The sequence below is a fragment of the Ursus maritimus genome, unplaced genomic scaffold (genome assembly GCF_017311325.1).
Source record: "Ursus maritimus isolate PB19 unplaced genomic scaffold, ASM1731132v1 scaffold_3, whole genome shotgun sequence".
NCBI classification, from domain to species: Eukaryota; Metazoa; Chordata; class Mammalia; order Carnivora; family Ursidae; genus Ursus; species Ursus maritimus.
In genome coordinates this window covers 58,055,325-58,068,191 of record NW_024425563.1, presented here as the reverse complement: position 1 = coordinate 58,068,191, position 12,867 = coordinate 58,055,325, and the positions used below count along the sequence as shown (strand labels likewise).

Here is a 12,867-nt window from a genome sequence, read left to right as displayed (position 1 = left end):
ATTTTCTTCCCATCTACCTTCTCTGCATTGAATTGTTTGTACAAAACAGATTAAGAATGCTATCAGCAAAAAGATAACTATGAAATCAATAAACACAATCCCATCAAATAAAATTGAACTTGGAGATCCACTACCACTTTCAACTTTTCCTTCCAGATTCTTCCCATCCTAGTTCATGGTAACTCCATTCTTTGATTTTCTCAGACTAGAACCATGGTAGTCATTCTCAACTCTTTTTTGTTTTTGGGTGTTTTGTCTTTTCTTTCATTTTCTCATCTGACCTGTGAGCAAAGCTTGCCTTTTCTACTTTAAAATTGCTCCCTGAACTTCCTACGTTCTCTGGGACACTAACTTCTCTCACCTTCATGTTTACAGTAGTGTCCTAACTCCTGTTCTTACCCCTCTTTCATTGTCCTCAACTCAGCCATCAAAGTGATCTTAAAATATAACTCAGTTCATACACATCCTCTGCTCCAACTCTCCAGGGTGGTCATTTTACCTGGAGTAAAATGGGTAATTACAATGACCAAAAGGGCCTGGCCTATGTGGTCTGACCCCTGTTACTGCTCTGACTGTATTTTCTACCCCTTTCCCTCTTGCTTACCCAATTCCAAACACGTGTAAGTGTTCATGTACATGATAGGCACACCCTGCCTTGGTACCTTTGCACTTATGTTGCTTTTACCTGCTCTTCTCCAGGAATCCACATGGTTTTTGCCCTCACGTCAAGTCTTAACTGAAATGCCGCCAGCCTTCTTTGGGAACCACATTCTAAAAAATTTTGCCTCCTCCATCCGGATTTATTTTTTAACGTGGTACTTATCATTACCTATTAAGCCATGCATGTATACATATATAATTATTTGTCTAAGTTATGGTATGCATCCTCCCCAACTGTGGCAGACAGAAACTAGGGTGGCCACAAGATCCCCACCCTTGCCGTTTATGCCGTTAGCCTGTACAATCCCTTCCCTGGAATATGGGTGAGGCCTATAACTTCCTTCTAGCCAACAGAATATGGCATAGATGAAGGGATTTTGTAGCTGTAATTAGGGTCCTAAATCAGTTGTTTTTCCTTTGATAAAACAGGAGATTATCTTGGAGGAGCCTAGCTTAATCAGCTAAAAGCTCTTGAGAAGAGGGGTTGAGCCCTTCTTGAAGTTCTCCTCGTGGCCTTGATGAAGTAAGCAGCCATGCTGAGGCTGCCCACGTGGCATGGACCTGAAGGCAGCCTCCAGCACCTGAGAGCAGCCTCCATTCAAAAGCCAGCAAAAAGCTGGGGCCCTAAGTCATACAGCTGTGAGGAAATGAGTTCTGTCAACAACGTGAATGAGCTTGGAAGTGGATTTTTCCGTCGTTGAACCTCCAGATGAGAACACAATCTGGCCAAGACTTACCTTAAATGCAGCCTCTTGAGACCCTGAAAGGAGTTTTGAGCAAAACTGTGCCTGACCTCCTGACCCACGGGAACTGTTAGATAATAAATGTGTGTTGTTTTAAGCCACTAAATTTGTGGTAATTTGTTACACAGCAATCAAAAATTAATACACTGATTAAAAGCTAATCTCCACAAAGACAGGGCTTTTGCTCTGTTTTTACTGGAGCAGGTGTTCCAGTAAGTGTGGAATAAATGTTTCTGCCTGCCATTGAAAGCATTAGGCAAGCTGGTTCTTATCTTCCATGGGCATTTATTTACCTCCTATCAGGATCCACACTTTGGGCTATTGTTACTAGGCTCCTGTCATCCATGGTCTCCCCTGCTTCTGGACTTTTCATTGTACTCTCCCTTAAGTCAGTGCTCTCCACCTTCCTCCCAAATTCTTCCTGTCTAAATTCTACCCAGCTCTTGTGAACCTCTTCAGCAGACACAAGCTGGCTTACCATTTAGGAGTGATGTGCTTCTCATTTAATGACACAAACTAAAAACTTTAAATCAGATTTTAGAATATTTCTGTCTACATTTAAAGTCATTCTTCAAATTCCAAAAGCTCCTTAGGAATCAACTCAAATTATTTGGTCACTAATAAGCAGATAGTTTCAGGTTCATATTTTCATTGCTTTAAATGCCCTAGTTTTAAAAACATTACTTTAAATGTGTGTAGTTTGTGTATGCACATGTGTTTATAATATACATGGATATAATTATTATGAATAATACTTATTACTTACATACCAGGTATTAATGCTAGGTTCTACTAACTCTATCTCCTTTAGTCCTTTTTTTTATTTTTATATTTTTTATTCTCCTTTATGCTGAGGGAACAATGATAAGGGAGCTAAGCTGTGGTTATTTTAGATAACTTCCTGAAGACCACATAACCAATTGGCAGAGCTGGGAATGACACTTAGTTTTGTGTGACTTCGAAGCCAATGCTTTCTACAGTACCTTAACTATCTTCTCAATTAAAAAACTATATGAAACAAAATTCGCATAGGATCAAAATACTTGCAAACAAGTATTTCCCATTGTCTTATATACATGTATACTTATCAAAAATAGCTATTCATCTTTGATTTTGCTGTCTTCCCTTTCAAGGCTAATCAAGTTAGACATTTTTAAAGCTACCGATAAAAGTAAATCAACCACAAGTTCACAGGCACATCTTAGAAAGAACAAATTACACTTGAGCTACTAGAAAAAAAAAAATGTCTGTGCTGTATGTTAGTGAGAAATGAATGAATGAAAAAATGAAGGGACTATTTTTTTGTCAAATTTCCTGTGAATGAAGGGTGCCTGGGTGGCTCAGTCGGTTAAGCGTCTGCCTTTGGCTGAGGTCATGATCCCAAGGTCCTGGGATCAAGCCCCACATCAGGCTCCCTGCTCATTGGGGAGCCTGCCTCTCCCTCCCCTTCTGCTCTTCTCTCCTGCCCTCAAATAAATAAATAACATCTTTAAAAAAATAAAAAATAGGGGTGCCTGGGTGCTGAGTTGGTTAAGCATCTGCCTTCAGCTCTGGTCATGATCTCAGGGTTCTGGGATCGAACCCCGAGTTGGGCTCCCACTCAATGGAGAACCTGCTTCTCCCTCTCCTCCCTGCTCATGTTCTCTCCGTTGCTATCTCTCTTTCTCTCTCAAATAAATAAATTAATTAAATCTTAAAAAAAATAATAAAGTTCAGAATCATAACATAGAAAACTGGGTCAGTAAAGCCCTTTCTAATCCCCAACAACTTCCATGGAGTACCATTTCCATTGCCCTATCACCTCTATAAAACTATACACCCCTAGAGAAATTAGAGAACAATGTTTGGCATCCACTGAAAGAGCATTTATTGGTATAACTTATCATATGGGGAGTCTGCTTCTCCCTCTCCCCCTGCCCCTCCTTCCTCTCACTCATGCTCTGTCTCATGCACTCTCTCACATAAATAAAATCTTTAAAAAAAATAAAATAAATTTTTAAAAATTTAAAAAATTTCCTGTGAACGAAAAAGCAAGTAAAAAAAAAAAAAAAAAGGTAGAGATACCCTGGGTGGTTCAGTCGATTGAGCATGGGACTCTTGGTTTCAGCTTAGGTCATGGTCTTGGGGTCATGAGATCGAGTCCCATGTCAGGCTGCCTGCTCAGCATGGAGTCTGCTTGAGATTCTCTCTCCCTCTCCCTCCGCACCACACCCCCCACTCACTCATGCTCTCTAAATAAATAAATAAATAAATAAATAAATAAATAAATAAAATCTTTTTAAAGAAGTATATGAATTGGTGGTCAAAATATAAAGTGATCTAGCTAAAGAAATATGCAAGGGTATGGACTAACGACTGCACACACTAAATAAACAACTATGCATTTGTATAGCAGTTAATTCTATTTATAAATAGTCTGAGCACCACTCTCTTACTTCACATTCTTGTAGATAGAAGCTAAAGGGAATAAGTCTTCCACATACAGGTTACCAGATCAAATTTAAATTCTACTTTGTGCTTCTGACTCAGAATTGTAATTACCTAAGAACTGCTTCACAATCTAAGTAAAAAAAAAAAAAAAAAAAAAAAAAAAAATTAAAGGTCGATTTTCCATTCTGTGTGTGATTATGTGTATGTGTTTAAAGCTGTAAGTGTAGCCAGCAGTGCATGTGTAGTACAGAAAACGGTTACCGTGCAAATCTATGGCATCTGACTTACATAATGAAGCACTACAACAGAAAACTTCCAACCAGCCTTCTAGATAAATAGAGAAGAGTCACAGGGCTATAAGATGATGTTGCCAATATATACAACATTAATTTATAAAAGAAGGGATTAACTGCTTCAATGACACTGATTCTAATGATAGCTTCAAACAAAAATGATGAGAACATTGTGTCCTTATAATCATCCCTGATTCCTATTGAATGTAGTCAGTGAGGCCATTTATTAGGTTTCTATCCTCCGTATGTGGGGCAAACAATTAGTTCTATTAATAGCATGATAAATAGTAAAAATTTACATAAAGTTCTAATGTGAGGAAAACACAAATACAAAATTCACAATTAAGAATATAAGAACTGGTAACTAGTTTTTTAAATTTTGAATTTAAATTAAGAACATAAGAATAGATAACTAGTAATTTACACTTCTTTTGAATTCTACAAAGAAGTAGAAGAAAAGACTGCTTCACAGGTAAATGTTGATATTAAAATACAAGTATTTTAATAATAGCTAATTTAGTTATTGACCTCCGGTTGGAAAAGACATGTTCAGTTTTACCAATGGAAATTCAATGGTTAATAATAATGATGATGATAATACTTTAAAAATAATAGCAACAATATTTTAAATTATAATATAGAATACTGATAGTAATATGAATAAGGATATTAACTAAAATGTATTAGGTGCTTCCTATGTGCTACCCTTTGTGTCACTAAATTTTTGCACCAAACCATGTATGTAGATAGTATTAACACACCATGTTAAGGAAATGTTTTAGTGGCAAATCACAGTCAATGTTTACTCTTGAAGAATCGGCTGTCTGTGTGCCTACGTGGACAGGAACAGGTTCTGGAAAGAGTAGGTGAGCAGCCTAAAAGATTTTGCCATTACGTCTTCTCTCCCTTGAATCATGAGCTAAAGATAATTCGGAGGTAAGTTATTGAAGCCACTAGTCTTTTCAAAACGTTTTTGCAGTCAAATCGATAAGACCTTTTTTATTTATTTATTTTTTGGTCTTTACATTTTTCAAAGTACTTTTGCTACATTGCAACTGTATTTTTTATCTAAATAACTCGAGGTGGATGAGTATTGCTATTATCACAAGGAAGAAAATGTTGCTAGGTAATCAAGAGTTACAGTGTCAGACTGAGTTTGTATCCTGACTTGTTCACTTATTAGTTATGTTAATTCAGACAAATTTTCAATCTCTCTGTAACTCAATTTTTTATTATAAAGATAATAATAGTAGCTACACACCATTACACTGATATGAAGATTAAATGAAGTAATAGGAGTAAGGCATTTATAATACAGTGAAATTTCAGTGCACATTAACTCTCATCAAACCTATTTTATAGGTAAACAACCTGAGGCACAGAGTCTAAAGTCATAGAGTCAGCATTAGACCAAGAATTCATAATCATGACTTTTAGGTTCAACATTATTTGCTCCTCCATGCCAGTTGTTCCCAAACTTGACTTTTGGATTCTGAGACAAACCAAAGAATTATTCCAACGGATCTTTCATTTCATATAAAATGATAATAATAATGACATCTAAGCATCTTGAGCATGTACTGTATGTTAAGCAGTGTGCTTAAATCTCTTACACAGATTCTCTTTTAATCCTCAAAATTCTATCAGATAGATTTTATTACTTCATCCATTTATAGACAAGGAACACAAGGGAAAGAATATTTAAGCTGACAAAAACTAGTAAGTTTCTGAGTTAGAAATAAAATTCAATGTGGCTTCAAAGGTCATCTTAGCCATTCACATTCACCTACTGACTAAAATAAGTAAATGGATAACATCTCACCACTAGAATTCATCAGGTTCAAAAGTTGGACACACTACACTGGCCTCCACTATCCCATCATCAGAGAACCCCAAATGCAATGTGGTTCTATAATCCTACATTCCCACTTGTTTATAACATGCCTACCTTAAAGAACAAATATTCTCTGTTTGCTTCTGGAGCATTTAAGATGAACTATTATAGTATACCCAAAAGTAGATTTATTAAATGGAATTATCTTCTTTCATACCTTTAATTACAATATCTTCCCTCATTAGATTATGAAAATGCTTTTCTTTGATTTCAATATTTTATTTTTTTTGGCATGTATATTTCCAAATTTTATTAAGTATGCGTAATTTATGTTTCTTCATTTTGTTTTGTTTAGGTTGTAATCTCAAGAAACAATATAAGTACCCATTATATAAACTTTTATTTAGTGCCCATTTAAATGCAAAATATATTTAGATTAGATGATAGCTAGTATCCTGATAGTAACATTTTATGCCTCATTTCTTAAATTTACATGACTTTAAAAATAATAAATATCTTCAGGTGGTGTTGAGATTTCAAAGGTAGTAAAGGATATTAACTTAATGTTAAGAAAATCTTCCCCATATTTCTTTCTCCTAGTCACACAATTTGCCTTCCCATAAGCAACCATATATTAAATTCATATTTATCTTTCCAGATATATTTACATATATATAATATATACATTTGTACATATAAAGCTCTCCTCCCTCATTTTTAGACTCATATGCCTTGTATGGTAGCACCAAATTGTTTCCCAAAGAGTTTGTTTCAATTTACTAACATTACTAAATTATAAAAGTGCCTGTTTTAGACTTTCCACTGATGCTGGTAAAATGTTTGCTTTTATGTTTCAGGTTTAAATAAGGTTAAATATTGCATATTCTGGGCATGTTGACAGGCTGCTCGGCACCAAAGTTAAGTGATATAACCCTTCATTTAAAAGAATAAAACCATGTGCATTAAAAGTTCAGTGATGAGGATAAAAATTTTTTTAACCATTTTCTAAGATCTGAAATAATAAACATATACCCCCAAAATTTTGGAAGTTCTTGGAAGATACGTTTTAATCATTACAGAAGGTTAAATTATAACTTATAATTTTCAGTTGTAGAAAAATCTGTGGTTTTATTTCTATAGAATCAGTGGTTTTATTTCTATAGAATCATCACCTCTTGTGGGTAATTGATAAGACATTTTAATCAAATTTTTACCTTAAAAGCCTAAAAGGAAAAATCCCAAATGGAAGAGTCTCTGCCAAGAACTTTTTGTAATTTGTTTACTTGCCGAAAACCAACTATGTGGCCTAATTTTTCTTTATAAACAGCATGCAATATAACTCGTCCAGCAATTCTATGAGGTTACAATGATATCAATCCAAACTTAAAGACCAGAAAGCTGAAACTCAACAATATTAACTGGCTCCAGGTGACACAATTAATACGGTATGGTAAGTAGGTGAATAGGTAGGTTTCCCACAAGTACTAGTCACAAAACAGACAAAAACATTGTTAAATGAATGGATTAAATACACCATAGATGTATAATCCTACTACAGCCACCTAAAACAAATGTCTTACCTCAAAAGCAAATGACAAAGAAGGAATGAAAGGCTTCAGATGACCAAATCTATACAACATTAGGAATCCCAAGCAACGGACAGTTTCCAGAATAGCTGCCTTAGGTCTGAAATAAATGTCATTAACACCTATTAGCTTTAAATATGCTCTTTCTATGTTTACATGTTATAATAGATATAGTGATACACATTTCTTCTAATTTTCAAGAAATACACAGTATTTTTACGTATTTGAAGAGCATTTGTCTCTGAAGCTGTTTGAAAACAGCCATTAAGCTAAGAAATAAAATGCATCTTTCAAAAGAAAATCTGTTCTTTAAAACAATGTATTGCTCAGTTTGAGCTTTGATGAGTTAGGGTGAAGCATACTTTCAGCTAATAAATAAAATATTAACAACTAAATTTCTAGGATTTAAAGTAAACAAGACTCCTGTCACTCACTCAATACCTTTATACTTCATTCATATAAAAATGGCCTATAAGGACTAATACAGTTACTGCTCTAAAATCATGAATTGTCGATTTCTGAAATATTGGGAAAATGGTTAATATGTGATTATGCCTAATATGGTAGGTGGCATAATTATAGACCTTTATTAATTATTTTGGGATGAATATTTTTGTATATACGGTATTCTTAAAATTCAAATTCTAGAATAAGTAAAATAAGCATGTTTATGTATTTGAAACAGCACTGAATGTCATGTACAGGTGAGCATTTATAAATTATCTTGTAATAATAGGAATGAACAGCTACTTTATCAGCTTAAAAGAAGCTTCATACATATTCATCTAATATTTTTGTAACAGATAAGTAGTATTGTTATGACAGGTGAATTTTCTAATTTAAATATTCTTGAATTAATGTCATAATACAAATATATTATTTAGTTAATTTAGAATATAGAGGTATAAAGAGAATGTATAGAAAATCTAAATATATTTAACTCAAATATTCCTTCTGCATCTACTAATTATGACTTTCTTTAAAATTGAATATGACATTTTTATACAAAAAAGAGAACATTTTTTTTCAAGTACTTTAAACTCAGTTAAAACAGGGTAATAGTTTCTGGTTTGTTTGCATTCAGGTAATGTGACTTATCTTTTTGTGAATGACATATTAAAATTTTTCACCTTGTCAAATAATGCTACATAATTAGTATAAACTAGTTTTCTAAAAAATCAATATCTGGGTAATTTCCAACAGAAAAAAAAATTTCTATTTTGAAACACAATTTTTATTAATTATGGTCTATGCTTTACTTTTTAATATTTTATATTGTGAAATGAAATGTACATATAAATATATAAAATATAATAATTATAAAAATACTTATATATTACTATACAATTATTATAAATATAAATTTATTTATATAAATATATTTATAAATATATATTTATATTTATACAAAATACGTAAATTTATATAAATAAATAATATCTATAACAGAAATATGCATTGATGACTTTTAACAAATAAATAACCTTGTAACCACCACTCAGTATCAGCACCCCTAAAGATAACTCTTACCTCCTCAATATTTCCATGTTCCTTCTACCTGAGAAAGAATAACTACCCTTCTAGAGTAATCTTATCCTTTTTCTCCTTTTTAAATTAATATTTTTACCACATTAGCATAAATTCTTAAAAATTATTGTATCTCTCTTTTTCTTTTTTACTTTTTATAAATGGGATTATATTGTATGCAGTTTTTGCACCTACCATCTTCCATTTAGTGTTGTTAATGAGATACACCTATGATGTTGCATGTAGCAGCAGTTCATTCTTTTCACTCTTGTAGAGCACTCCACTGTGTAAAGATACCAATATCCATGCATCCATTCACCTCGTAAAGGACATTTGGATTGTTGGCAGCATTTGTTCATTATGAAAGATGCTGTCTGAACATTCTTTTACATGCCTTTGGACTCCAGGTAATATGATATGTATGTTCAAATTTAGTAAAATTTTCAGTCTTTCAAATTAGATACCACAATATAAATTCTCCCTTCAGTGTGTAAGCATTTCGTCAATAGGGACTGTCAATACTTTTAGTCAAAAGGTGTTTGCTACTCACAAAATTTGCAAATAGCATTTCTATTTGAAGGTTTTATGTTTTACTATCTTAATGAGAGTTAATTATTGAAGAATTAATTTTCTTAAAGTTATTATAGTCTAATTAATCAATTTTAGCTTTATGATTACGGATTTTTGTGTACCATTTAATATTTTACCTACTCTAAGGTTATAGAGATATGTTACTATGCTATTTGCTGGAATCTATATTAGTTTTCCATTCACTTTTAAATCTATAAGCTCCTGACCCCAGAATTAACTTTTTATGATGTGAAATATTTGTCAAGTTTATTTTTCTTATTCCTATGTGGAAATCCAATGTTTCCAAGACCATTTATTGAAATGACAGCCTTTTCCCACAGCTCTGCAGGGATACCTTTGTCACAAATCAAGTATATATATATATGCACATAGATCTGTTTCTAGGTTCTCTGTTCTAATCTTCGTGTCAATAAAGCATGTCTAATTACTGTAGCTTTATAATAAATCTTGACAGCCAGTACAGCAACTACTGCCATTTTTTTTTTTTTTAACCTCAAAACTGTGTTGGCTAATACAGGCCCATTGCATTTCCACATACATATATCTTAGAAAGGGCCTACCAAATACCAAGAAGAAACCTTTTACAATTTTAATTGCAACTGTATTAAATATGTAAATCGATTTGGTGAGAAATTATAATCTTTATAATACTGAGCATTCTAATCTATGAATATAGTCATCTCTCCATTTATTTAGTTATTTAGTTATTTTTCATAATAATTCAATTATTTGATAGCGTTTTAAAGAGATGTTTTACTCATTTAAGTTTTTATCTTAATTTCAGTTAGTTAACACATAGTACTATGTTAGTTTCATGGGTACAATATCATGATTCAAGAATTCCATACATCACCTGGAGCACATCACAAGTGTGCTCCTTAGTCTCCATCACCTATTTCACCCATCCCCCCATCGCCCCCGTCCCCTCTAGTCACTATCTGCTGTTCTCTATAGTTAAGAGTCCGTTTTTTGGTTTAACTCTCTTCCTATCTCTTTTTTTCCCCCTTTGCTCATTTGTTTTGCTTTCTTAATTCCACATGAGTGAGATAATATGGTATTTGTCTTTCTCTGACTGACTTACACTCTAGCTCCATCCATGTCATTGCAAATGGCAAGATTTCATTCTTTTTTATGATGGAATAATATAGTGATATATTATATTATACATTATATATAAAACATACATTACTTTATATATATATATGTCATCTTCCTTATCCATTCATCAATCAAGGACATTTCTTGAGCTGCTTCCATATCTTGGCTGTTGTAAATAATGCTGCTATAAACATAGGGGTGCATGTATCTCTCTGAATTAGTGCTTTTTTATTCTTTGGTTAAATACCTAGCAGTGCATTTACTGTCTGCATTCCCATGAACAATGCAGGAGGTTTCCTTTTTCTCCAAATCCCCATCAACACCTGTTGTTTCTCATGTTGATTTTAGCCATTCTGATAGACGTGAGGTGGTATCACATTGTAGTTTTGATTTGCATTTCCCGGATCATAGTAATAATAAGCATCTTTTCATGTGTCTGTTGGCCATCTGGATGTCTTTGGAGAAATAACTGCTCATGTCTTCTGCTCATTTTTTAATTGGACTGTTTTTTGGGTGTTGAGTTTTATAAGTTCTTCATGTATTCTGGATACTAACCCTTTATTGGATATATTATTTGCAAATATATTCTCCCATTCCATAAGTTAACTTTAGTTTTGTTGATTATTTCCTTTGTATGCAGAAGCTTTTTATTTTGATGTAGTCCTAACAGTTTATTTTTGCTATTATTTCCCTTGCTTCAAGGGACCTAACTAAAAACAGTTGCTATGGCCCATGTCAGGGAAGTTACTACCTGAGTTCTCTTCCAGGATTTTTGTAGTTTTGGGTCTTACATTTAAGTTTTTATCTATTTTGAATTTACTTTTGGTGTATGGTGTAAGAGAGTGGTCCAGTTTCATTTTTTGCATGTAGCTGACCGGTTTTTCCAACACCATTATTGAAGAGATAGACTTTTTTTTTTCCCATTGGATATTCTTTCATGCTTTGTTAAAGATTAATTGGCCATATAATTGTGGGCTTATTTCTGGGTTTTCTATTCTGTTCTACTGAACTATGTATCTATTTTTGTGCCCAACCATACTGTTTTGATCACTAAAGCTCTGTAATATAACATGAAGTCCAAAATTGTGATGCCCCCAGCTTTGCTTTTCAAGATTGCTTTGGCTCTTCAGTGTCTTTGGTGGTTCCTTATAAATTTTAGGATTGTTTGTTCTAGTTCTATTTAAAAAAAAAATGTTCGTATTTTGACAGGGATTGCAGTGAATGTGTGAATTGCTTTGAGTAGACATCTTAACAATATTTGTTCTTCCAATCCATGAGCATAGAATATCTTTCCATTTCTTTCTGTCATCTTTAATTCCTTTCCTCAGTGTTTTACAGTTTTCAGAATACAGGTCTCTCACGTCTTTGATTAGGTTTATTCCTAGGTACTTTATTATTTCTGATGCAATTGTAAATGGAAATGTTTTCTTAATTTCTCTTTCTGCTGCTTCATTATTGGCGTATAGGAACGCAACAGATTTCTGTATATTGATTTTATATCCTGTGACTTTACTGAATTTGTTTATCGGTTCCAGAAGCTTTTTCGTGGAATCTAGGGTTTTCTATATAGAGTATCTTATCATCTGCAAATTGTGAAAGTTTTACTTCTTTCTTACCAATTTAGATGCCTTTTATTTCTTTTTGTTATCTAATTGCTGTGGCTAAGACTTCCAGTACTACATTGAATAAAAGTGGTGAGAGTGGACATCCTTGTCATTTTCTTGACCTTACATGAAAAGCTCAGTTTTGCTCCATTGAAGATTACATTAGCTGTGGGTCTTTTGTATATGGCCTCAATGATGTTGAGGTATGTTCCCTCTATTCCTATTTTATTGAGGCTTTTTTTTTTTTTTAACTTGAATAGATGTACTTTGTCAAATGCTTTTTCTGCCTCTATTGAAATATCATTTGGTTCTTATCCTTCCTCTTACTGATGTGATATATCATGTTGATCAACTTGTGAATATTGAACCACCCTTGCAACCATGAATAAGCCTCACTTCATCCCAGTGAACATTCTTTTTAATGTATTTTTGGACTGAGTTTCCAGTATTTTTGTTGAGGATTTTTGAATTTATGTTCATCAGAGATATTGGCCTGTAGTT

At 33.2% G+C, this 12,867-nt stretch overlaps 1 protein-coding gene across 1 annotated transcript in view; it reads right to left on the bottom strand.

The window, feature by feature from the left end:
- Positions 1 to 12,867, bottom strand: part of AGMO (alkylglycerol monooxygenase) — a 370,563-nt gene that overhangs the window by 145,364 nt on the left and 212,332 nt on the right. The window contains exon 12 of the mRNA XM_008686354.1: positions 7,541 to 7,646. Within this exon, the coding sequence (XP_008684576.1) occupies positions 7,541 to 7,646 (106 nt within the window). The remainder of the gene's footprint in view (positions 1 to 7,540; positions 7,647 to 12,867) is intronic.